Raw genomic sequence first — 24802 nt, 5'->3', positions numbered from 1 at the left:
GAGACAGAGGCCAGGCTGAGATGGTTTGGTCACGTACAGTACAGAGGAGGGACAGTGAGCAAACTGAGATGGTTTGGTCACGTACAGTACAGAGGAGGGACAGTGAGCGACTGCACTGAGGTCTCCTGATGAACTTGCTCTGCACATGTCCGTGACGGGTTGCGGTGCTCATTTGTAGCATTGCTACTTCTTCATCACCGCATGATTACTAGTGATCGACCGATATGGTTTTTGGCCGATATATCCGATCACCGATTAGTGGACAATTAAAAAGCCGATAGCCGATATTATGAGCCGATTAATTAAAGTTAAAAAAAATATTTTTGTTGGTGCAAGAAGCACCAACATCGTTTCAGTAACACTTCCCCCTCCATCAATTGCAGCTTTTTTTTTGCTACAGTGCAAACATGTACTGTAGCAGCATATCTATATAATTTTCAATATCTATCGATCTATCTATGAATGCACCAAGTGTGTGTGTGTGTGTGTGTGTGTGTGTGTGTGTGTGTGTGTGTGGTGTGTGTGTGTGTGTGTGTGTGTGTGTGGTGTGTGTGTGTGTGTGTGTGTGTGTGTGTGTGTGTGTGTGTGTGTGTGTGTGTGTGTGTGTACGTAATTGTCCAGAACCGCGCCATAAAGCCCTCTGCCCGGGCTCTGACCGGGCCCCTGCCCAGCGTCCATATATGGAGCTGGCCTGTTCTGACCTCACAGCACTCCATATTTGGACCTGACACAAGACAGAACTCCACAAGCTGGCTGCATATACTCCCTATTTGGGCATGCCTTACAAAGAACTCCATGTATGGGCATAAAAGGGAGACAGACATAATATCTGGGTGGGGCATTAATTTACAACTTGCATCATACCAAGTAGGTCAGTGCCCAAGGGCTGTAGAGGCCCTACGGGCACCGTTCTAGTTTTATCAAAACCGGATTTTCAATGAAAGTGGTTGTTTCACCATGTTTGGTTTGGTATATTTCATGAGAAATATAATAATCGGTCGTTTCTTTCAGATTATTTGTTTTAGCACCGATACCGATATTAATTAAAATCATGAATATCGAAGCCGATAATCGGCTGTGGCCGATTATCGGTCTATCACTAATGATTACCCAAGTGAATAAAACCTCAAAATTTAACTTAAATGTATGTATGTAACTTTGCTCTTCCATGTCACAAGTGCTGAAATGTTTTACCATTCAGACAATATAAGAGCATGCTTTGATCTTGACAATATGGCCAAGTTCATATGAGATCCTGTGTCTACAGTAGACGAGACATGACCTTTGACACAATCTAAATGTCTCAATAAGAGCAGGGAGACTAAATACAACCACCCCAATTGTATAAGTTATATTGTATTGTAACTGTTTACCATCCCCCGAGAAAACGAGATTGATTCACCTTTGCAATGGATGAATTTGTTTTATTCCCCATAATCCAGCGGTAAAAAATATAAAATATAAATTTTTTATGCTAACGGACCGTGAGGTTTACCTAAAAACAGCCAAAATACTCGTGTGCACGCTCGTGCACGCACAACACGCTGTCTTTATGTGCATTATGGATCATATAAAATGCCATATTCAGGGCTTGATTGGAGCTTAATTTGACTTTGATGTGACAAAAACAATTATTCCCCGATCGGATCACATCTCCTCCTGACCTGTGAAATGGCTAGTGCATGTTTACTAGTGTTTGAACCGGAAACTGATTGTCTGCCATTTTTTGGCCACTGGCGCGCTAGTGGCCACTATAGCCCTGCATGGCGCTGATCCAGTTAACATACAGTACGCTACCATACTGACTGTATGAGTCATATTGTATTAGCATACTCCTACCATACAGATTGGACAACATGGACATTTTATTCATTAAAAAAAAAACAAGTTACACAGTCATGCAGTGCCACTTTAAGTACAGTACTTGAGTAAATGTAACTGACTCTCCGCCAGTAGCTGACAGGTTTAAGCGTGGCGCTCTCAGCAGTGTGAGTGGAAAGTGTTTGACTGGAGCAGACAGGGGCTGGATTAAATCACGCTGTGAGACCTGTAATGTAAGCCCAGCTTCCAACGGTTTATGGAGAGGCAGGCAGCAGCGGTGCTGCCCCTGGCACGCGTTTGGATCGGCACATCTGACCCCCCTAACGATGATTCATCTGGAGAACTTTGATACCGTCGCCGTCGGGGAAAGAAACTCGTATGTCCAAAAACAAATAATATATACAGCAGGTAGTTTCGAGGATGCGATCTGATTGGCTGAAACGGCCGCTTACTCGTGCTTAAACGAGCATGATGGAAAGCCGAATCTATGAGTGGCTATACGCTAACAGCTGGCGTGGGACATTTGCCGTCGTAGTGCTAAATCTGGCATTAAGAAATATGAATTTCTATCGAATATCTTAGTTACAATGAAACTGAGTTGATGAGTTTTTATTTTAAGGATTACTGTTGTATAATCACAATATTACACTCGGGGGTGTGCTTTACCGAGATTATTGTCACTTAAAGGGATTGTGACATTAAAAAAAGGTTTTGGAATTGTTCTTATTTTTTTACGTTTCTAATCTCAATTGCACCCAAAAAACATGAACTTTTAACATTCAGTAGATTTTCTGTGATCTGGGGTTTTCTGGCTCAAACAGGTGCTCTGATTTGCCGGCAGTAAGTGATGTAAGACCCTGCAAATCCCATATATGTCAATGGGATTTGCCAGCAGATGTCACTGTTTTCACTGTGTTGCCTGTTTTCATTGTAGCTCAAAAGGCTTCCAAACCCCAAAGAAAACTTCAGACCACAGAAAATCCACTGAATGTTCAAAGTTCAGGTTTTTGGGTGTAATTGAGGTCATAAAACCTAAAAGAAAAAAGAAAAAGAAAAATAAATGAAAATGAATGTCATAAAACCTTTAAGCGCTGCGCTCACAGGAACTCGTCTAAAGCTTGTTCCTGCAGTAACGCTGTTGTCTAACATTGCTTAATTTATACATCATACAATGACGATAATTAGCCTTTTTTAAATAGCAAAAATCTATTAGATTGGCTATTTTGTGCTACTTTAGCACTTTAACACTGTCATGTGACAAAAACACTAAATGGAACATTTTTAAATATGGAGATATCGCATGTTTCTACACCGACAGCAACGAGATGTTGTACATTTTCTTAACCCCACATCCCCACGGTCCTAGAGTCTCTCAGCGATGGCAGCAGCTTGAGCAGTCTGATTAGACATTCTCTCTGTCCATGTCCTTTTAAAGCCAGACCATCTGTTTGGGTCTGTTCCCAATTTTGGATAACCCTAGAGAGCCTAGAGACCACGATTACCAATGTTTTGAATAATAATTTATTCATTTATTTAGCATTTTGTACTAGAAACATTAAAAAAAAGACGAAATAAAATAAAGTAATGCAAAAATAAACATGACTAACTTTATTGATAGATGCAGTACAACATTTATCTCTCTGATCTACAACGTCACAACACGCCACGCAGCGTCACAACATTTGCACATTGTGAACTTGCAGACTGGCTATTTTTGATGAGATTTCAAAGGGTTAAAACGGGACACATCGGCTGCATGAATGCCGATATAGCGATGTCGCCAAGAAAGTCAATGAAAGTAATGGCTGATGTGTGGCCGTGTGGGGCACCGTTAGCTGAGTGGTTAACCCATTCTGACTTGAGATCAGATTCATACGAGGTTTCCACTGGACACACACTGGTCTGATGAACCCATTCTGACCTGAGATCAGATTTCTAAAAATGTCAGTCGCTCTTCGATTTTTCAAAAATAGCAGACCTACAAGCTCGTATCGCGCCACTCGGTGGCGCGATATGAGCTTGTAGATCTGCTATTTTTAAATAGCTAAAGCATAACATGATGCCGACACCAAAATGGGTGCCCGTTCAGAATGGGTTAAGGTGTGTACCCCATAGACCAATTATTTATGTACAAACGGTGAGACCGGGCGCACAGGTGACTGTTTCATGTAATCAATCAATTCCCAACAGATTCCCTCCCAACCCATGTTGTTTTGGGGAGCGCTGGTTTCAGTCCATTCAACCTCCTCTTGTGTGTTGGCTAGTGAGGCGTGCCCTAGCGATATACTTCATCGCGCTACAGTATTGCGCGCAGAGAACAGCTGATATACAGTACAAGCCCACGCCGTGTCATGGAATGCGACCGTTTTGAGCTAGAGGTCTGCATGCTATTACTCCAACTTCGGGGGAAGGAGCTTAAATTAGGCTTGATGGGCTGCAGCTGCACGCTGTGCACGAGCAGCTCTGGTACCACGATCGTAGAGCACTCCCTCCGGTCTTATGCCAGCGACTGTATATGTGTGGTTTTGAGGACAACCTGCTTTGAATTGCTATTATTGTTTACACACAACAACAGAATATATATATATATATATATATATATATATATATATTTCAAGGGCGAGACTCATCACAATAAAAATCCTAAACGTATTTCCTCCACACTGGGAGAAGAACGGCATCTGAAAGTTTGGCGAGCATTGATTTACAATTGAGTGCATTGACTACTTTCTATTGCATCTTATGAGTGGTTGGGTTCATGTGGTGCTGGCCTGCGTGCGCATATATATTGAAATTTTATTTCCTTTAGAGGATAGCCTAGCCCTACAAGCAGAACCCAATGCTACTGAAGTTTCTGACATTTTTTAGACCCAGAGCATTGGGTCCTATTCCACCTCCACCCTGCCACCGGGTACGCACACAAACGTAAACAACTTCGGATACGTCCTTCTGCGCTCTTTCAGGACTTTTTTTCGTGTGAGGGCTTCTGCATGTGTGAACTTTAAGTACCTATAAATACCGCTGCGAATATCTCCTGTGGCGCGGAAGCCGTTAAGTATTTTTAATCTTTGTTTGACCGATTTGGTCGCTTTGATTCTTCTCTTCCTTCCTTGTTTATTGACACCTCATTGTACCGCCTATCTGGCTAGCTAGTGGCGCTATAGCTATGACAGAGCAGATCAGAGGCAGGGACGTAGCCGGCACAAGCCAACCGCACACCGGGAGGCGGTACAATAAACGGTAAACAAACAAGAAGAAATAAAGCGACCAAATCGGTCAAACAAAGATTTTTCACGAATTCAGAAGCCCTCAAAGGAAAACAGGCCGTCAAACGGCGCAGATACGATGTTACGGAGCATATTTATGTCTGCGTTCCAAAATTCCCATACGAAAATATAGTTATGAACAGGGACCCTACATAAAACTCACCCAAATTTCAGAAAAGCTTTATGGAGGGTTCCGAGAGGGGCTAGAGGATAGCCTAAATATACTGGTGCTTATCAGTGTGGGGTCATCTGTCTATTAGAGCCTCCAGAAATATGCAGGACAAAGATCCTTCATTGTTCTAGCTAAAAATACTTGATTATGCGAGCAAAAATCATTGATTATACAGGCTAAAGTCCTTGATTATCATTGCAGGCCTTGATTTTGCGATGAACTATGCAGATTTTTATCAGATTTTATGTGGTGAAATTGTGGGATGTTCTGAAATATGTGGAAAGTTGCAAAATTTGAGAAATGCAAATTATGCGACCTTTTGGAGAGAAAAAAAAATCCCCCCCTGCGCCAATTATGCGCTGATTATGCTGTAAATTATGCAATCGCATAATGGCATTTTTCTGGAGGATCTAGTAGTCTGTCTATATGCCTGACAGTTTCCCCATTATTCCCGTGGGTCTGATGGACCTTTGCTGCATGTCACTCCAAAACCGTTTCCCGTCCCTCTACGCGGTGACTATCAATACAGGCAAAGAAAAGACAAAAAAGTGCCGATACATATCGGTCAGGCTGTGGTTCTGCCCGTATTCTTACCTGTGGCATTGGGGGGACATCGGTTAAAGGCCAGTTCCCCTGACGGCGTCCGTCTCCACACCATCGACACGGCATAATCCTCGGGACAGATCTCGTACGGTGCTAAAGAAATAAAAGAAAGAAGGGGTTGTGAACTAAAGTACTGTATAGCCTAGTTACTGAATCAACACATCATAATATGTATTTCTAAGCGCAGCATTTCCGATATGATGCAACTGTTTCTTCATGCTAGATGTGTCTTCCGACTCAGACTCAAGGACATAATATAATATATGAGAGTTCCACAGATTACAGCAGTATAATGTTTGTGCTATAACATTAAGGGACATAATGTTCCATTTCATTCTCGAGATTTTCAATCTTTTTTTTTTATCCTATCTGGTAATCTTCGCCTGCCTGGAATTATACTTTTCATCCCTTAACAGTCTTTTGATGTATTAGAACCCTACTGTTATTACATAAAGAGACTCCTTAGATCAAAAAAAAGAGTAGAATATAATTTGTACATCTTATACATCCTATCAGTCTCCATGGAGATTCACTAAAGAAATCCAGTGTGGGTGCTAATATGAACAGCGTATGTATACTTCTTCAATTAAAATATGATGAAAGCAGTAGGGAGGTCCTATATCTGCACTCTGCACAGAATAATGACTCTATATAAGCCCTGGTTTTTCCTCAAAGGTAGCCATCCATGTCTTATGCAACCATCTTTGGACAGAAAGGGCATCTCAAGCGATGGTTATCCTTAAAGGGACATTTCACCCTTTTTGCAAAAAAATATATGTTAATGACGTTTAGAAGCTTTAGATCACTTTCCTGGGGGTCTTTATGTGTGTAATATGTGGTTTTAGTTATTTTAGATTGTAGCAGTGAGCCAGTTGTCTCTGATGTCATGGACACTGGTCTCACTACCTTCCTGGACTACAATTCCCATAATTCTTTGGTGCTCTGCTCCTCCTTGTGGATAGGGGGTAGAGCTGTCTTACTGAGACAACATGTAGTCCAGGAAGGAAGTGAGCCCAGTGTCCATGACATCAGAGACAACAGGCTCACTGCTACAATCTAAAATATCTAAAACCACATATTACACACATAAAGATCTCCAGGAAAGTGTTCTAAAGCTTCTAAACGTCATTAACATATATTTTTTTGCAAAAAGGGTGAAGTGTACCTTTAATATACATTTCATGGCACACTGGTGCCGATAATGCAGCCGATTTACCAACACTGTAACAGGTCGCTTCGTTGCAGGTTGTGAGCTTGTAGATCGGCTATTATCGCTGCATAATATATACAGGCGAGCAAGTTAGAAACTAGATAATAAATCAGGCTTTATCCTGGGCCACATCCCACCCTGATCCCAGAGCTTTGTTCATCGATTACATACTGTATAAATTATGTTAGGTTCCCAACCTGGGGTCCAGGGACCCCCAAGGGGGTCGTATAGAAGAGGGGGTGCTCAGAGGGGTCCCCAGAACATATTCTATGGTGCCAGACATATATATAAGAGAGAGAGAGAGAGAGAGAGAGAGAGAGAGAGAGACTTTTGAATTCCTTCAAGGTTATACCTGGACATGGTACAAGTAACTAAGTAAATTTACTCTCAAGTACTGTAAGCTACTTGTACAAAGTGAGGGACATACAGTAACCACTCCAGCCCTATACTGTACATTTAGGCCATTTGAAAATAACCGATCTTCAAGCTATACAAATCGACAAGCTCACAATGTGTTGCATCATCACGACGCATTGTGAGCTGGTAGATTTCGATTTTAATACATTTTATACATTTGAAAACCTGTGAAATGGGACATTCTGCATAATGTACTTTTAAAGGTATATTCAGTGATTTCACTTAATTCAAATATCACTTATTTTTTTGTTTTGTTGTGATAATCCTCCCTACTATAGAGTGTGCTGGCCATATAAGGAGTTCCTCCCTGTCCCCAGTTAACCCCTGGGGGTCAAAAAACCTTAGGTTTCGTTTTTGACTCTCTATCCTGATTGGACGAAAGGCTGGGTCCCACAGCCAAAAACGAAACCTAAGGTTTTTTGAGTGAAATCACTGAATATACCTTTAATTTTAGTACTTTGACTGTATTTTGAAGCCATTAACTTTCATACTTTTACTTAAGTGAAGTTTTGAATACCGGACTTTTACTTGTAACGGAGTTATTTCTAAATTGCAGCATCGATACTTAACCCATTCTGAACGGGCACCCATTTTGGTGTCGGCATCATGTTATGCTTTAGCTATTTAAAAATAGCAGATCTACAAGCTCATATCGCGCCACCGAGTGGCGCGATACGAGCTTGTAGGTCTGCTATTTTTTGAAAAATCAAAGAACGACTGACATTTTTAGAATCTGATCTCAGGTCAGAATGGGTTAATCAGACCAGTGTGTGTCCAGTGGAAACCTCGTATGAATCTGATCTCAGGTCAGAATGGGTCAAGTATGACAAACGTGAGTAAATTTCCCCACTACTACTGTACTTGTACTGTACCTGGACAGCGCTGGTCGCTGCACTTGCGGACCTCTTCCCCCGTGCCGTCGCACGTGTGCCCGCCGCCCGCCGCCCCCTGGCACACCCGGGACCGCTTCTGCCACCCGCCGTCGCACGTCTTCGAGCACCCGCTCCACGGACCCCACGGGTTCCACTGGCCGTTGGCTGAGGGGAGAGAGGAGAGTAGAACGTTATACAAGTAAGATGCGCAAACGCGGGAAGCGAACGCAGCTCGTAAATGGCAATAACAATTAGAATAAATTACTTACTTTTTTAAGGTTTTTTTAAGTTTTTAAGTTCTCTTTTTTGTGTTTTTTTAAGATTTTATTTTTAAGTTAAGTTTTTGGAAGTTAAGTTTTTTTTTGTTTGTTTAAGTTTTTAAGATTTAATTTTTTAAGTTAATTTTTTTTGTGTTTTTTTAAGATTTTATTTTTAAGTTAAGTTGTGTGTGTGTGTGTGTGTTTGAGTGCGTGCGTGCGTGTGCGTGTTTTGTGTGATACAGCTGCGCCCTCTGGTGGCGGACGGGTGGTGTAACAGCGGGACAGACACACACACACAGACAGACATGATCTGCAGGGTCTCATAGTTAGTGCTCAGTGCGTTCGCAAACACGGGTTCCACTGGCCGTTGGCTGGGGGAGAGAGGAGAGTAGAACGTTATAATAACACGGGTTCCACTGGCCGTTGGCTGAGGGGAGAGAGGAGAGGAGAACGTTATTATAACACGGGTTCCACTGGCCGTTGGCTGAGGGGAGAGAGGAGAGGAGAACGTTATAATAACACGGGTTCCACTGGCCGTTGGCTGGGGGAGAGAGGAGAGGAGAACGTTATTATAACACGGGTTCCACTGGCCGTTGGCTGAGGGGAGAGAGGAGAGGAGAACGTTATAATAACACGGGTTCCACTGGCCGTTGGCTGAGGGGAGAGAGGAGAGGAGAACGTTATAATAACACGGGTTCCACTGGCCGTTGGCTGAGGGGAGAGAGGAGAGGAGAACGTTATTATAACACGGGTTCCACTGGCCGTTGGCTGAGGGGAGAGAGGAGAGGAGAACGTTATAATAACACGGGTTCCACTGGGCCGTTGGCTGAGGGGAGAGAGGAGAGGAGAACGTTATAATAACACGGGTTCCACTGGCCGTTGGCTGAGGGAGAGAGGAGAGGAGAACGTTATAATAACACGGGTTCCACTGGCCGTTGGCTGAGGGGAGAGAGGAGAGGAGAACGTTATTATAACACGGGTTCCACTGGCCGTTGGCTGAGGGGAGAGAGGAGAGGAGAACGTTATTATAACACGGGTTCCACTGGCCGTTGGCTGAGGGGAGAGAGGAGAGGAGAACGTTATAATAACACGGGTTCCACTGGCCGTTGGCTGAGGGAGAGAGGAGAGGAGAACGTTATAATAACACGGGTTCCACTGGCCGTTGGCTGAGAGGAGAGAGGAGAGGAGAACGTTATTATAACACGGGTTCCACTGGCCGTTGGCTGAGGGGAGAGAGAAGAGGAGAACGTTATTATAACACGGGTTCCACTGGCCGTTGGCTGAGGGAGAGAGGAGAGGAGAACGTTATTATAACACGGGTTCCACTGGCCGTTGGCTGAGGAGAGAGAGGAGAGGAGAACGTTATTATAACACGGGTTCCACTGGCCGTTGGCTGAGGGGAGAGAGGAGAGGAGAACGTTATAATAACACGGGTTCCACTGGCCGTTGGCTGAGGGGAGAGAGGAGAGGAGAACGTTATAATAACACGGGTTCCACTGGCCGTTGGCTGAGGGGAGAGAGGAGAGGAGAACGTTATTATAACACGGGTTCCACTGGCCGTTGGCTGGGGGAGGGAGGAGAGGAGAACGTTATTATAACACGGGTTCCACTGGCCGTTGGCTGAGAGGAGAGAGGAGAGGAGAACGTTATTATAACACGGGTTCCACTGGCCGTTGGCTGAGAGGAGAGAGGAGAGGAGAACGTTATTATAACACGGGTTCCACTGGCCGTTGGCTGGGGGAGGGAGGAGAGGAGAACGTTATTATAACACGGGTTCCACTGGCCGTTGGCTGAGAGGAGAGAGGAGAGGAGAACGTTATAATAACACGGGTTCCACTGGCCGTTGGCTGAGGGGAGAGAGGAGAGGAGAACGTTATAATAACACGGGTTCCACTGGCCGTTGGCTGAGAGGAGAGAGGAGAGGAGAACGTTATTATAACACGGGTTCCACTGGCCGTTGGCTGGGGGAGGGAGGAGAGGAGAACGTTATTATAACACGGGTTCCACTGGCCGTTGGCTGAGAGGAGAGAGGAGAGGAGAACGTTATAATAACACGGGTTCCACTGGCCGTTGGCTGAGGGGAGAGAGGAGAGGAGAACGTTATTATAACACGGGTTCCACTGGCCGTTGGCTGAGAGGAGAGAGGAGAGAAGAACGTTATTATAACACGGGTTCCACTGGCCGTTGGCTGAGGGGAGAGAGGAGAGGAGAACGTTATTATAACACGGGTTCCACTGGCCGTTGGCTGAGAGGGAGAGAGGAGAGGAGAACGTTATTATAACACGGGTTCCACTGGCCGTTGGCTGAGGGGAGAGAGGAGAGGAGAAAGTTATTATAACACGGGTTCCACTGGCCGTTGGCTGAGAGGAGAGAGGAGAGGAGAACGTTATTATAACACGGGTTCCACTGGCCGTTGGCTGAGAGGAGAGAGGAGAGTAGAACGTTATAATAACACGGGTTCCACTGGCCGTTGGCTGAGAGGAGAGAGAGGAGAGGAGAACGTTATTATAACACGGGTTCCACTGGCCGTTGGCTGAGGGAGAGAGAAGAGGAGAACGTTATAATAACACGGGTTCCACTGGCCGTTGGCTGAGGGAGAGAGAGGAGAGGAGAACGTTATAATAACACGGGTTCCACTGGCCATTGGCTGGGAGAGAGAGGAGAGTAGAACGTTATAATAACACGGGTTCCACTGGCCGTTGGCTGAGAGGAGAGAGAGGAGAGGAGAACGTTATTATAACACGGGTTCCACTGGCCATTGGCTGGGAGAGAGAGGAGAGGAGAACGTTATTATAACACGGGTTCCACTGGCCGTTGGCTGAGGGAGAGAGAAGAGGAGAACGTTATAATAACACGGGTTCCACTGGCCGTTGGCTGAGGGAGAGAGAAGAGGAGAACGTTATAATAACACGGGTTCCACTGGCCGTTGGCTGAGGGGAGAGAGGAGAGGAGAACGTTATAATAACACGGGTTCCACTGGCCGTTGGCTGAGGGGAGAGAGGAGAGGAGAACGTTATAATAACACGGGTTCCACTGGCCGTTGGCTGAGGGGAGAGAGGAGAGTAGAACGTTATAATAACACGGGTTCCACTGGCCGTTGGCTGAGGGGAGAGAGGAGAGGAGAACGTTATAATAACACAGGTTCCACTGGCCGTTGGCTGAGGGGAGAGAGGAGAGTAGAACGTTGTGGTCGAGTGTAGCTATAAGTGAGGGGGTGGGGGGGGTGGGGGGGGGTTGTGCTACAGTATAGGCCGGCGGTGGCTCAGGGGTAGAGTGCCTGGATGGTAACCGTAAGGTTGCCAGTTCGAACCCGGGCTCCCCCAGAGTTAATGTCGAAGTGTCCTTGAGCAAGACACTGAACCCCTAATTGCTCCCGATGTGCTAGTTGGTGCCTTGCATGGTTTCCGCTGCCATCGGTGTATGAATGTGTGTGTGAATGGGTGAATAATGCACAATCTAAAGCGCCTTGGATAAAGGCGCTATATAAATGCACCATTTATAGTAGCACCCCTATTTCTTTCTGAAATTACGTTTCTGGGGTCGAGTCCGAGTCGAGACCGACGGCAGGCGAGGCCTAAGTCGAGACCAGATTTCTTTCTCATTTGATACATTTGGTACAGAAAACACTGCGAGAGTTGCACTCCGTTACTGACACAGCTGTTTATGTGGGCAGCGGTTTGCCGAACGGTTTGCGGAGCGAGCGGTCTTGACATCGGAAGGTCGCTAGTTCATATCCCCCGGACCGGCAAGTTATAATTACCACCGCTGCAGTGCCCTTGAACAAGGCATTGAACCCCCTACCATGAAATGTCCTATGAGCAGGGCCTGGCTGTAAACAAGTTCTTGAGCTTTAGTCCAGTTACCCTGGGTAAACATGGTAACTTTCTTTCTTTCTTTTGTCTATAAGCGTGTGAATGGGCTCCTCATAATACTAGAATGATGTCATTGCATTGTAGTGACTCGTGAATCGAGTGGACTCGACGGGGGAAATAGTCCCTTGGTCCGAGACCCAGTCAAGACAGAGTCAAAAATAAGGGCGAGACCGGGACAAGACCGATCGAGTAAATGACTCAAGACAGCAGACTTGAGTACTACAGCACTTGAGAAGAGCCCCTCCATTCATAGTTAACACACACACACACACACACACACACACACACACACACACACACACACACACATCCTCTGGGGGGGGGGGGGGGGGGGGCGTCAGCTAGCGCACTTCATCCATAACCAATGGAGGTCAGTGAAGATGACTCATCACCACCAGGGCTATCTCTTTTTGCTCCAGCGAGCCTTTCAATTCCAATGAATGTGATTTAACCTCTGAGATACCATGACATCTTCACCGTTTATGTCTGCCCTTGGGACGCAGTCAGCAATTATCTCCAGTGTGGTGCAAAAGATATGTGATAATCAGCTCATTTTTCATGCTCTGTATAAATGGGTATAGATTTCTTGACATGCTGATGTCTGAAAGGGGGGTAAAAGCCTTTTTCCCCCTTTTTTTTTAAATAAGAATACCCAATCAAGAATGTATCGCTTTTCATGACTAGGCCACTCTGTGAGTGGTAATTATTTTCGGCACACATTGCCAGTTATACTATAACACGTTTATGCTGAAGTTTCCAAACAAAATAGGAGAAAAAAATAGAAGAAGGATGTTTTATGTCCTTTTAATGAACCCTGTGAAATTGTGCATTATAAAAAAAAAAAACCCCAGATGCTCCCCTTTAGCAGTGTAGTAAATCACATGCCCTTGTCTGAAAGGAAAAGGTACTATAGCCTGTAAGCTCGAACTACGTTCCTCTCTGGCTGTGACCTCCGTTTACCCTTCGTTCGTTTGCACAGGGCAATTCCACGTCCTACAGCTAACCTCTGTCAGTATAGCCAATGGTTCCAGATAGAAGACGGGCAGAAACACGGGTGCAGTACTTAGTTCAGACTAGTAATTGGTCCGACAAACGACAACCTACCTCAAACCCTAACCTAACCTAACCTAACCTAACCTAACCATAACCGCAGCGCATGTCCGACATGGGGCGAAACGGTTCCCGAGTTACGTGGATTGCACACAGACAGAGACTTGGTGCATTTATAGATAAATGCCATTTACAGTACATAACATGACATAACATGATATAACATTATGTACTAGTGATAGCAGCCAGTCATTGTCTGTCTGTCAGTCAACGTCTGGGTCTCGTCTTGGTACGATTGATACTGCAGATACCCTTGTGGTATCTGATGGAACCACATTTCATTAATATAGCATAAATAACTGTTTTAAACTAAACGTGTAAACCATGGGTGAGAGAGGCAACAAGACATGACAGACGCATATAGGCACCAATTCACCGCTTGCATTCTATGGTGAATGGCTATATGCCTACTTTGATCTAGCTTGTTGATGGCAGCATCTATAGCCAGAGGTCTCCTGTTGTTCTTCCTGTGACCACACCTACAGTAGTAACTTTGACCATTTGGTCTGGGTGTCAAACGACTGTCTGTTTGAGCGTGTATTGGGCTTCTTTATAAACGGTCAGAACTGTCTGTATGTGAGTTAGTCTCCGGAAGCCGTGAGGCCCATGGCTGTGATGCTGTTTTGTGCAAATAAATGGAACTCCGGAACCTTCATTCATTTGCCTGTCTGCCTTCGACTTCATTCTCCGTACTTTTGCCTGAGTATTTTAGTCTAATAATAATAATAATATTCTTTATTGTCCCGAAGGATATTTGTCTTCACAATCTGTTCAACACCCACATCAAAAACAACACAGAGCACATAACACCAAGACAATACAAAATAAAAAGAAAATGAGGTCCCCACTGTGTACAGAACCATCCTATCGGCGGGGCAGTTTGTTTAATGCCGCGATGGCTGAGGGGACAAAACTCCTACTAAAACGGACCTTTTTCCAGGGCAAGGTTCTGTATCTTTGTCCAGATGGCATGAGGTTGAAGAAGCGATGCAGGGGATGATGATCAGTGTCATTTGATATCGATATCATTTGATAGTGCTGTGCCGTGTGATGACCTTATATAGTTCATAATAAGTTTGTTTATGGCTACGTACTGTACATCTCCTCTCTTTATAGTTCATTTACTTCACCCTCATTCATTCAGTCTTTGTTAACCCATTCTGACCTGAGATCAGATTCTAAAAGTGTCTTCGATTTTTCAAAAATAGCAGACCTACAAGCTCGTATCGCGCCACTCGGTGGCGCGATATGAGCTTGTAGATCTGCTATTTTTAAATAGCTAAAGCATAACATGATGCCAACACCAAAATGGGTGCCCGGTCAGAATGGGTTAACAGTCTGTAACCGTTTCCATCCATTAAATTGGACACATTGGAACCGTACAGTGTGTGGAATGTTCCAACATTATCCAGGAGGACACTTTATCGCATTTCCTGATGGGTTTATCACTTCACGTACGTATGTGTATATTCAGTCTGGCAGTTCCGACAGGGCACCTTGCAGATAATGGAAATGAAAACAAAAAAAACAAATCATTCCTATTACCTCACTTCGTATCAACTACATAGGTGAATATCTATAACAGCACGCGCGTCCCGTCCCGTAAAAGGTGTGTTATTGTCAAACGAATCGAGAAAGTCTTTGCTGGAAAGGTCTTTTTTGTGCCTGCACAGACAGACGGTGTATTGGTGAGCACAAACAGGGCTAGTGCGCTTTACATAGCATAGATTGTGCATTCCATTCACACACGCATTCAAACACCGATGGCGGAGAAAGCCATGCATGCAAAGGCACCAACCTGCACATTGGGAGCAATTATGGCTCAGCGTCTTTCTCAAGGACACTTCTACACTGAAATAAAACATCTGGGTTTCCGAGGCTACTTCGACACTAACTCTGTCTGGGGGAGCCTGCAGGGATCGAACTGGGAACCTTCCGGGCCACTCTGCCTGTGAGCCACTGACGCCATCCAGAAACATACATTACCAATTCATGATGAACTATGATTGATTGATGTCTGAGTGAAGAGTTGAATGAGAGGTGACTTGTGATGAAGCATGCAGCTGTAATACATTACTTGACATGATCTCCATTGCTGTATGTAACAATAGGCTTTCACTAATTGAGTGTGTGGTGCATTATAGACGGGTGCAGTTCTTAGTTTAGACAGTTTTTGGTTTAGACTAGTCATTGGTTAGACCAGTCATTAGTCCTACAACTACAACCTATCTCAAACCCTCACCCTAAACCTAAACCTAACCTCCAACGGGGCAGCACACCTAAACCTAACCTTAACCCATGTCTAACCAACGACTAGTCTAAACTAAGTATGCACCCCATTAAGGACACTTATAGAGGTCAAAGGTCACTTGTCCCATCTGGCACGCGTTACGCGAGCATGTAATGAGCATAATACACATCAGATGATTTTGATCTTGTCCATAAATATTAATTTGTGATTAAAATTAATGCAATGCATTTTCTATAATCCCAAGTGAGAGACCTCAACGGCAGGCTGACCATGCAGTAAAAGTATACACTTAACACTCGTACTACACCTATGAGAGAGAGAGAGAGAGAGAGAGAGGGGGGGAGAAATAGGTTTGCTGTTTCTTTAATAATTATAAGTGCAAAGCAAATTTATTCCAGATGCATTACTGTACAGTAAGCCTGTCGTCACACGTCAGCGACAGGCGACAGACAGCTTGGGAACACTAACCCCGAATTATACCAATGGTTTATTGCAGTATAACTAAAAGGATTCCCCCAAATCCCAATTGATAGAACACAGTGTTTAAATTATTTCTCGATTGTCTGCGCAGCTATTTGGTGTAAAGACGAGGAAAGCTATCTTAGAGGTCGATGGGCGGGCGGGATCGTTATGATTTGGGACCGTCCCACTCAGTGGTGTAAAGTAACTAAGTACATTTACTCCAGTACTGTACTTAATTAAGTACCAGTTATTTCTTTACCGGAGTATTTGCCATTTTCTGTACTTTAACTTCTACTCCACTACATCTCAGAGGCAAATGTATACATTTGAAAACTTGAGTACTCTGTATTTTTGGTACTTTAAGTACATTTTGAAACATTGCAGTATTGATACTTTTACTTAAGTAAAACATGTGAGTACTTTTTCCCACCAATTTTTACAATTATCCCATTTTGGGCGGGAACCCCTTTTGGTGTTAGCATTATGTTAAGCTTTAGCTATTGGAAAATGGAAATGGAAAAAATATTTTGAAAAATCGTGAAAATGTGCCTCAAATCTTTGAATATATATTATTACAGAGTGAACATTTTAACTCAAATCTTTGCTTCTGGGGAGGTCCCTGGAACAACATATTTTCAGATGGGGGGGGGCGGAGGCATATTACATATATTTTTTGGGAGTCCTTGACATGAAATATTGAGCACCACTGATACAGAAACATGAGGTTTTTCAGAAAACTGTCATGATTTAGAAGACATTTTTTAACCCATTCTGACCGGGCACCCATTTTGGTGTCAGCATCATGTTATGCTTTAGCTATTGAAAAATAGCAGATCTACAAGCTCATAGCGCGCCACCGAGTGGCGCGCTACGAGCTTGTAGGTCTGCTATTTTTGAAAAATCGAAGAGCGACTGACATTTCTAGAATCTGATCTCAGGTCAGAATGGGTTCATCAGACCAGTGTGTGTCCAGTGGAAACCTCGTATGCATCTGATCTCCGGTCAGAATGGGTTAAAGAGGATGATTGTACAGTAGGTGTCTCATAGGGTTCATATATATTCTTTTACCTGTACAGTCAGGATTGTAGCACTCCCTGCTTTCTGCCCAGTGACCGCGACACTCGGATCCCCCGTGGGCGGCGGCCGAGCACTGGCGGCTCCGCTGCTGCGTGCCGTTGGCACAGGTCACCGAGCAATCACTCCAAGAGCTCCACTCCTGCCACTGGCCGTCCACTGAGGCGCCCAACCAGAACCCCGGGGGGGGGGGGGGGGGGAGGAAAGAGGACAGGGGGAGGAGGTGTTCAGATCCTTGTTTTTTTCTTTTATAGCCACAGTGTTGATTTCGTCGACTATGGCGCAAAATGTCAGTCGACTATACCTTTTTCCCCGCTGACGAAAATGGTGACGCAAATTAATGCCACCTTGTAGATCAGGGGTGGGCAACTTTAACGATGGCGAGGGCCAATATATTTCCACACTCACTCCAGAGGGGCCACAGTGCATGTTACTGTCGTAGCAAAAATACCTAAAACCCTATTTTTGCTATATTTGAATTGAAAACCTGAATAATTTTTTGCATTTTTTTTTAATTGGAATCCTGAAAAGTAACCTTTTTTATTGAATTTCAAACTTTCTGAACTGTTAACATAACTATACATTGAACACAAAAAGACAATAACATTTTAATACTATAGTCATTAAGTACTAGTCATTTAATACTAGTCATGAAGTAATTAAAGCAGGTTTGGAATTGTAAACAGCTGAAATCAACACTATATATCAGTATTCTGATATTAACATGAGGGCCACATTAAGTGAAGGTGGGGGCCGCATGTGGCCCCCGGGCCCCCAGTTGCCCACCCCTGTTGTAGATCGTCTATTTTCGGGCCCCGAAGTGTGAAATGAGTCGTTATACGATCGACGGCCAAAATAAAAATTTTTGTCGACAAAATCAAATGTAGATTTAGACGTCAAAGATGTTATGATAATATATTTGGTCGACTGAAACTGGACTAAAACTAAAACATTTCAGATGACTGAAATGTGACTAAAACTGAATGATATTTTATTCAAAAGACTGTGACTAAAACTAAAGCAAAATGTGCTGTCAAAATCAACACTGTTTAGCTACAGAGACGGTCAAACATTCCTGAAATACAGAAACCCCCCCGCAACTCCCCAGCCCTCCTCCTCTGAGACAGAGTAGATGAAAAACTGTGTCATATTATAATGAGCATATAGTGAGGATTAATTAATAATTATACAAAGATAGGTTGAAAATGGGTGAAGTCGACCATTATAAGTAAATAATCGATTCATAATTGATCACTACATTATTCTTTTTAAATATAAAAAAACATATTTCTCGATTATTTGATCGAAAAGGTTATCGATAGAATAATTATAAAGAGAATAATTGATAGATGCAGCCCAACAAGAAGAATGCGTCTTAAGTCGGTTTATAGCTTTCCAGAGCCAGAAGTAACCTGCTTTTGAAAATCAGTCAAGGATTGCATCAATTATGCATTGGATTGGATGCAATTATGCATCCCTAAGCATCAATTTAACCACAAAACCCTGCAGAGTCCCGCAGGGGCTGAACGAGTCGTGTTGTGAGCTTAAAGATCTGCTATTTTCAGCATGCAAAACCAAATGTAAAATCAGCCATTACGGTATAGGGTTAGAACGACAAAAATCTATTGTAGATTACTTTAGTCGACAAAAATCGTACAATATTTAGTCAACTATACAACATTTAGATGACTAAAATAATTACAAAGACTTCAAAACACTGCTAGGGGTGGTGTGTAAAAACAAACACAAACAAACATATTTATTATATTCATAATTACTATTTACTGTGGAAAATATTTGTTTATTCATTGGAGGGGGGGTGCACTGGGGGGGGGGGGGGGGGGGCAGAGATGGGCAGTATTTTAAATACATGTATTTGAAATACGTATTTGAAATACTTTTTTGTATTTTGTAATTTGTATTTCGCTGAGATGGAAGAAATGAGATGTATTTTGTATTTAAATACATTTTTTGACCCAGTATTTGTATTTTGTATCAAAATACATTTTCAATATATTTTGCCCATCAGAGATGGGCAGTATTTGAAATACATGTATTTGAAATACGTATTTGAAATACTTTTTTGTATTTTGTAATTTGTATTTCGATGGGGATGGAAGATGTATTTTGTATTTTGTATTTAGATAAATGTTTTGACCCAGTATTTGTATTTTGTATCAAAATACATTTTCAATGTATTTTGCCCATCTCTGGGGGGGGGGGGGGGTCTTGTGATTAGATTGATCTCAGTGTGTCATAACCGTAGCGTAGCAAAACTAACATTCGGAGTGGAAAAACTCATCTCTAATCTGCTTACCATGCATGGGCGATTGCGGTTAAGTGATTTCTACTTACACAATTACATTATTGGCTAAAGACCTTATTGTTCAAACAATATGATTATCACATATTGATTTACGTATGGCATGATCAAGCTCTGTCATTTTACTCGCCGAAACAAAGCACATTACTGCTCCAACAATATTGCGGCCACAATGAAGTTGCTGCAAATCTCTCTGAAATAAATTCATTTAATGCTTGTGTTTTTATTTAATCATAATTTTAACCACATTCATAATGGCATCACAATTCTGGCCTGGGCTTGTCGTAAAGAAAATGAAAACAAGGTTCCCCATGCAGAGGACGCATTGGGGTTCAAGTGTATTAAAGTGATTAACGGTTATTAACTAAAACGTTTAAATAATTTGACTCGAGGCCAGAAACCAGATCCAGATCCCATCCGCTTCCGGTTCGTACCTGGGCAAAGTGCAATGTTGCACAGCTTGCTCTGAGTCTCGGGTCCGTCGCAGGCCCTGCCTCCGTGCTGCGGCGGCGCACACATCCTGGTCCTCGTGCGGTGGCCTCGACCGCACGTAAAGGAGCACAGGCTCCAGGGCGACCACTCCTCCCACACGCCGTGCACTGTGAACACGGGGACAGAGGGAGTTAGGGGCCTTAATCGATGCCTATTACCGAGGAAAACTCAATATCTGGTTAGATAAAGTAGCACCAAAGCAAACAGACATAGACACACACAATTAGTTAGCAAAGCTAAGATAAAACATTTGGCTATAGGTTAGACACGTCAGCCACAGATTTAAAATGGAGCGTGGTCCACACACCACACACGCACACACACACACACACATACTCACACACACACGCACACACACACACGCACACACACACACGCACGCGCGCGCGCACACACACACACACACACACACACACACACACACACACACACACAAGCTGTAATGATGTCTGGCCTTGCATTTAGACGGTGGTTCAACCATCGTGGTTGGTTCTCTAACTCTTTAATTTCTAAAGGACCCTCAGTTTGGTATGCATTATAGTACACAGCCCCCCCTCCCCCCCATAACTCTCTGAGAGTGTACAAATGGAACCAAAATGGTCCATTTGGTTCCATTTGTACACTCTCAGAATGACAGACCGTTAAAGGGATCCATTTGATTCCATGCCTAACCATCACGATCAATCATTTAACTCGACAGTGACTCCTCGCCTCAGAAAGCGCTCTCCAGCAAAGTTTTGAGCACCAATGTGCTTTTAGATCATATACGACCGCTTTTCCGTGCAACGCGACATAAAAATCTAATTATGACTCAATTTCAATTTACAAGCCAATACGACAAAGGGACGACATGCTGGACTTGATGAAGCCATGTAGGGAGAGCAAGGGACCCCATGCAGTAACACCTTATAGGTCTCTGGATTGAAATGGGTAAATTGCTCTAATGTCATATTTGTGTCTGTACAGTGTGTGTGCGTGTAGTGTGTGCGTGCGTGTGTGTGTGCGTGTGTGTAGTGTGTGCGGTGTGTTCTGTCTGATAGTCAGTCACCAGTGAAAAAAACATGCCACTCATGATTGCGCCTCAAGTAGGTGCAAACAGAGGGAGGTTTCAGAAATAGACGCTGCAGTTGCTGCAGTTTTATATGTTTCCATTCTGCAATCACCACAAACCTCTTCATATTATTCCCAAGGTTCTTACTGTAGTGTTCTTTGATGCCGCACTAAAGAGCAGACACTGACGTCAGTCCACCGTTGTGTTTATGTTCTGGTGTTTGTCGCTTGCTTCTCAGAATTAATTCCTTTCAGCTATACGGTTTTGAGTGTAGTTCTACCCAGTCAAAATAAATTAACTTTCACATAGAATTGAGTCTCAATTCTATTTGAAGCAAGAATATTGCAATGTCAATCTTGAAAAGTATTGTGATTTATCGTCTTTGTACATTATGTAAACATGTACTGTAACGATATCTCCGATTGCTATTTGCTCAGATAAAAACGTATAATGTCACTAGTAGAAAACAAAACAGAAAACAAAAAAAACACATTTGTTTGCTTAACTCTTAAATTCAGACTATAGCGATATTTGAGAAGCTCCTACAAAAATCTCTGTTCAAACACTCAAATGAAAGCACAAGGTCGCCCTTGGTCTGCCTGCCACAGGCTCTAGACATCACTCGGATACTTGAAGTGCATCCTCTGAATCCTCCGTCCGTAGGTTCACAGGAGCTCCACTAAAGTGGCACTTATCAGACAGCGCGTCCTAATCAGATCTAACTCTGACCGCCGCCGCCACGCCACCCCATGCAGCCAGAGATGATTCAATGATTGCTACTCTGCGCAATAAAGTCACTGTCATCACAAAGGGAAAAATAAATCACGATTCTGACAACGCATGGTCTTCTCTTTTGCCCTAGAAATTATATTATATGAGAAGCGGCAAGCTTCTTCTGCAGATTGTTTCATTACTTCCTTTTTCTTTTTCCCTGTTTCTTTTGGTGTGTGAAACATTTCCCCAGATAAGAGGGGATTTTAATTAGATTGTTGTCAAAAAACCAAACAGGCATTTTTTCAAAGAAATCTAGTCCCTGGTGACTCACTCTCCAACGGCTATGGAGAAACTATCATCATTTAATGTAAAAGATACATTTTTTTACCATCATTGACTTTTAAGTTTTAACTTTAAATTATTAAGCATGATGTTAAATCCAGCCCTTGACATTGTTTCATTGTTAAAGCCTTGAAACCACAACCCTTTTTCCTGTGCATCTGAAAATGAAGACGGTACAGTATGTGCTCGGGTTAGGTATTCATGTACAGTATGTGCTCGGGTTAGGTATTAATGGAATTGTAATTGCAAGTATCCCAAGAAATCAAGAGCGTTAAACTTTGCAAAAATGTCTCCTGCAGCTTTGAGCTTTGAGCATCACAGATAATAAGCTTAAACACAAAGAAAAGCCGGTCTCTGAATGTCCTATACGGTTGCCAGCGCCAATGAAACGGAGAACACATTGTTCTAGTGAGTCTAATACTATTTGGGTTACTGTATAGATGCAATACAGTTGTCGTTAATGTGCATAACTTAAGGGCTTTTCATACTTGTGCGCGGACGGTGGTGTCAGGCACCGGAAACAGCACGCAAGCTCTCGGCAAGTACGTTGGCAACACGGCAACGCGTTGTGAGCATCTAGATGGGCTATACTTTTGATGCGCGACACCATCCGTCACGCCACTAAGTATGAATTCAGCTTTTGAGCTATAATGTCGGCTGCAGACTTTAGCTGTATGATGCTATAGTGAGTATAAGGGGGGATAATGAATGTACTAAAGTGACGGATGCATAGTGTATGCCCCTCCAGAATAACCACACTAGACACCATTTAATCATAGCTGTAGCCTGCAGGGCACTCAGTGCATTTACAGATGATTCTAACTGATGACGGCTGCATGGTGAGAATGTGTCCTGTTTGCGTTGGGGGTAATGAAACCCCCCTGATCTAATTCCAAGTCCCCCGTTTGGACGCATTGCTCTGTGGCAGTCAATCTACAGCTCCTTTTAGTGCCTTCTCTTCGTCGACAATGTTAAATTAATCTGTTTGTCAATAAGCAGAAGAAGGCCATTGTTTTACCGGCTCACACTGTCAGGTGAGACTGACCCAATTAGCCATGGCGACCAATACAAGGAGGCGCTGTGCGGATGCTAAGCGGATATGTTAATGTGTGCACAATTTAAGAAAAGAGAAAGTCTACCCATAAAAGTGTTACTTTCAACCGTGTCCAGGCAATAGAATTTTAAATAATGGGATTGCGTTTTCATCACTTATTTTGGCGGAGCGTAGTTTCCGTCTTTTTCTCAGCAGAAAAATCATAATGATTTGAACGAGGAACTTTATATTGGACCACGTCTGAAATGCTTCGTTTATTCGGGTTTTCATATTTTTTATTAAACGTGAAGCAAGCTTCTACAGCACATAATTAGACAAAACAACATGTTTGCAGGCCTTTAGATGTATCAGGGGGGAAAGCATTAATTTGGACAGTTCTGCAACGTCTTGCTCGCAATTACTCTTCATTTGCATGAATGAATATATACCTGGAATGTGGCTGCAGTGCAGCTTCGTTTTTTTTCCTTGAGGAATGGGGTCTCGTACTGTACATACATACTGTACACGCACACGGCTTGGTTCTTGAGCTAAATATTAACCCATTCTGACCTGAGATCAGATTCATACGAGGTTTCCACCGGACACACGCTGGTCTGACGAACCCATTCTGACCTGAGATCAGATTCTAAAAATGTCAGTCGTTCTTCGATTTTTTTCAAAAATAGCAGACCTACAAGCTCGTATCGCGCCACTCGGTGGCGCGATATGAGCTTGTAGATCTGCTATTTTTCAATAGCTAAAGCACGACATGATGCCGACACCAAAATGGGTGCCCGGTCAGAATGGGTTAATGAGTGGAGAAGGGGGGAATTCTGATCTATATTTGCGATGGCTTGTTGCCTTTTTTCTCCTTTACTGTCTAACCACGGTAAAGTGCTGACCCTTTTCAAAATTGCCAAGCACGAACCCCCACACACCCTTAACCCAACCCCCCACCCCATTTGCTCAAACTATAATGTCAGAGTGCCATCTGCAAGACTTTTGATCAGCCACAGGGTAAAGCTAAATGTGCCGCTCGCCGGTGCAATCTGGAAAGTGATTACAGTATTGAAAGAATGTTATAACTAGGGCCGGGACTAATTGCGATTAATTACGATTAATTAACTACAGAAAAATTAATGCATTAAAAAAATTAACGCATTTTAATCGCACTATTTTTTTCACCGCGGAACGTTGTCACTGGACAGTTTTCAGACGGACCTGTGCACCAAGTGTCCGTGTCCTCTTCAGACAATAACACCACCAGACACTGCAGACAGTTCACCATACTGGGGGAAACCGCTGAGATCACTTTGCTTGTCCCCGTGGATTGGAAATAGGATTTAAAAGGCTATCCGATGGTAGCGTGGATTACAGCACAGTTGTGTGCAATTATTCAATAAAGAATTATTACCCCTATTACTACAAAAACAATGTTTTATTGCTTAAACTTATGT

At 43.4% G+C, this 24802-nt stretch overlaps 1 protein-coding gene across 1 annotated transcript in view; it reads right to left on the bottom strand.

Annotated features, from left to right (window-relative positions):
* The window catches only part of adgrb3 (adhesion G protein-coupled receptor B3), a gene marked incomplete at both ends in the record, with an annotated part of 259513 nt that overhangs the window by 104928 nt on the left and 129783 nt on the right, over positions 1–24802 (bottom strand). Inside the window, 4 exons of the mRNA XM_083775051.1 lie at positions 5854–5955; positions 8362–8526; positions 17385–17549; positions 20148–20312. Coding sequence (XP_083631177.1) covers positions 5854–5955; positions 8362–8526; positions 17385–17549; positions 20148–20312 — 597 coding nt within the window. The remainder of the gene's footprint in view (positions 1–5853; positions 5956–8361; positions 8527–17384; positions 17550–20147; positions 20313–24802) is intronic.

Source organism: Protomyctophum parallelum (genome assembly GCF_964188405.1).
Source record: "Protomyctophum parallelum genome assembly, chromosome: 10".
Lineage (NCBI taxonomy): Eukaryota > Metazoa > Chordata > Actinopteri > Myctophiformes > Myctophidae > Protomyctophum > Protomyctophum parallelum.
The sequence above is the reverse complement of the archived record's forward strand: the minus strand, read 5'-3'. Positions and strand labels throughout refer to the sequence as shown.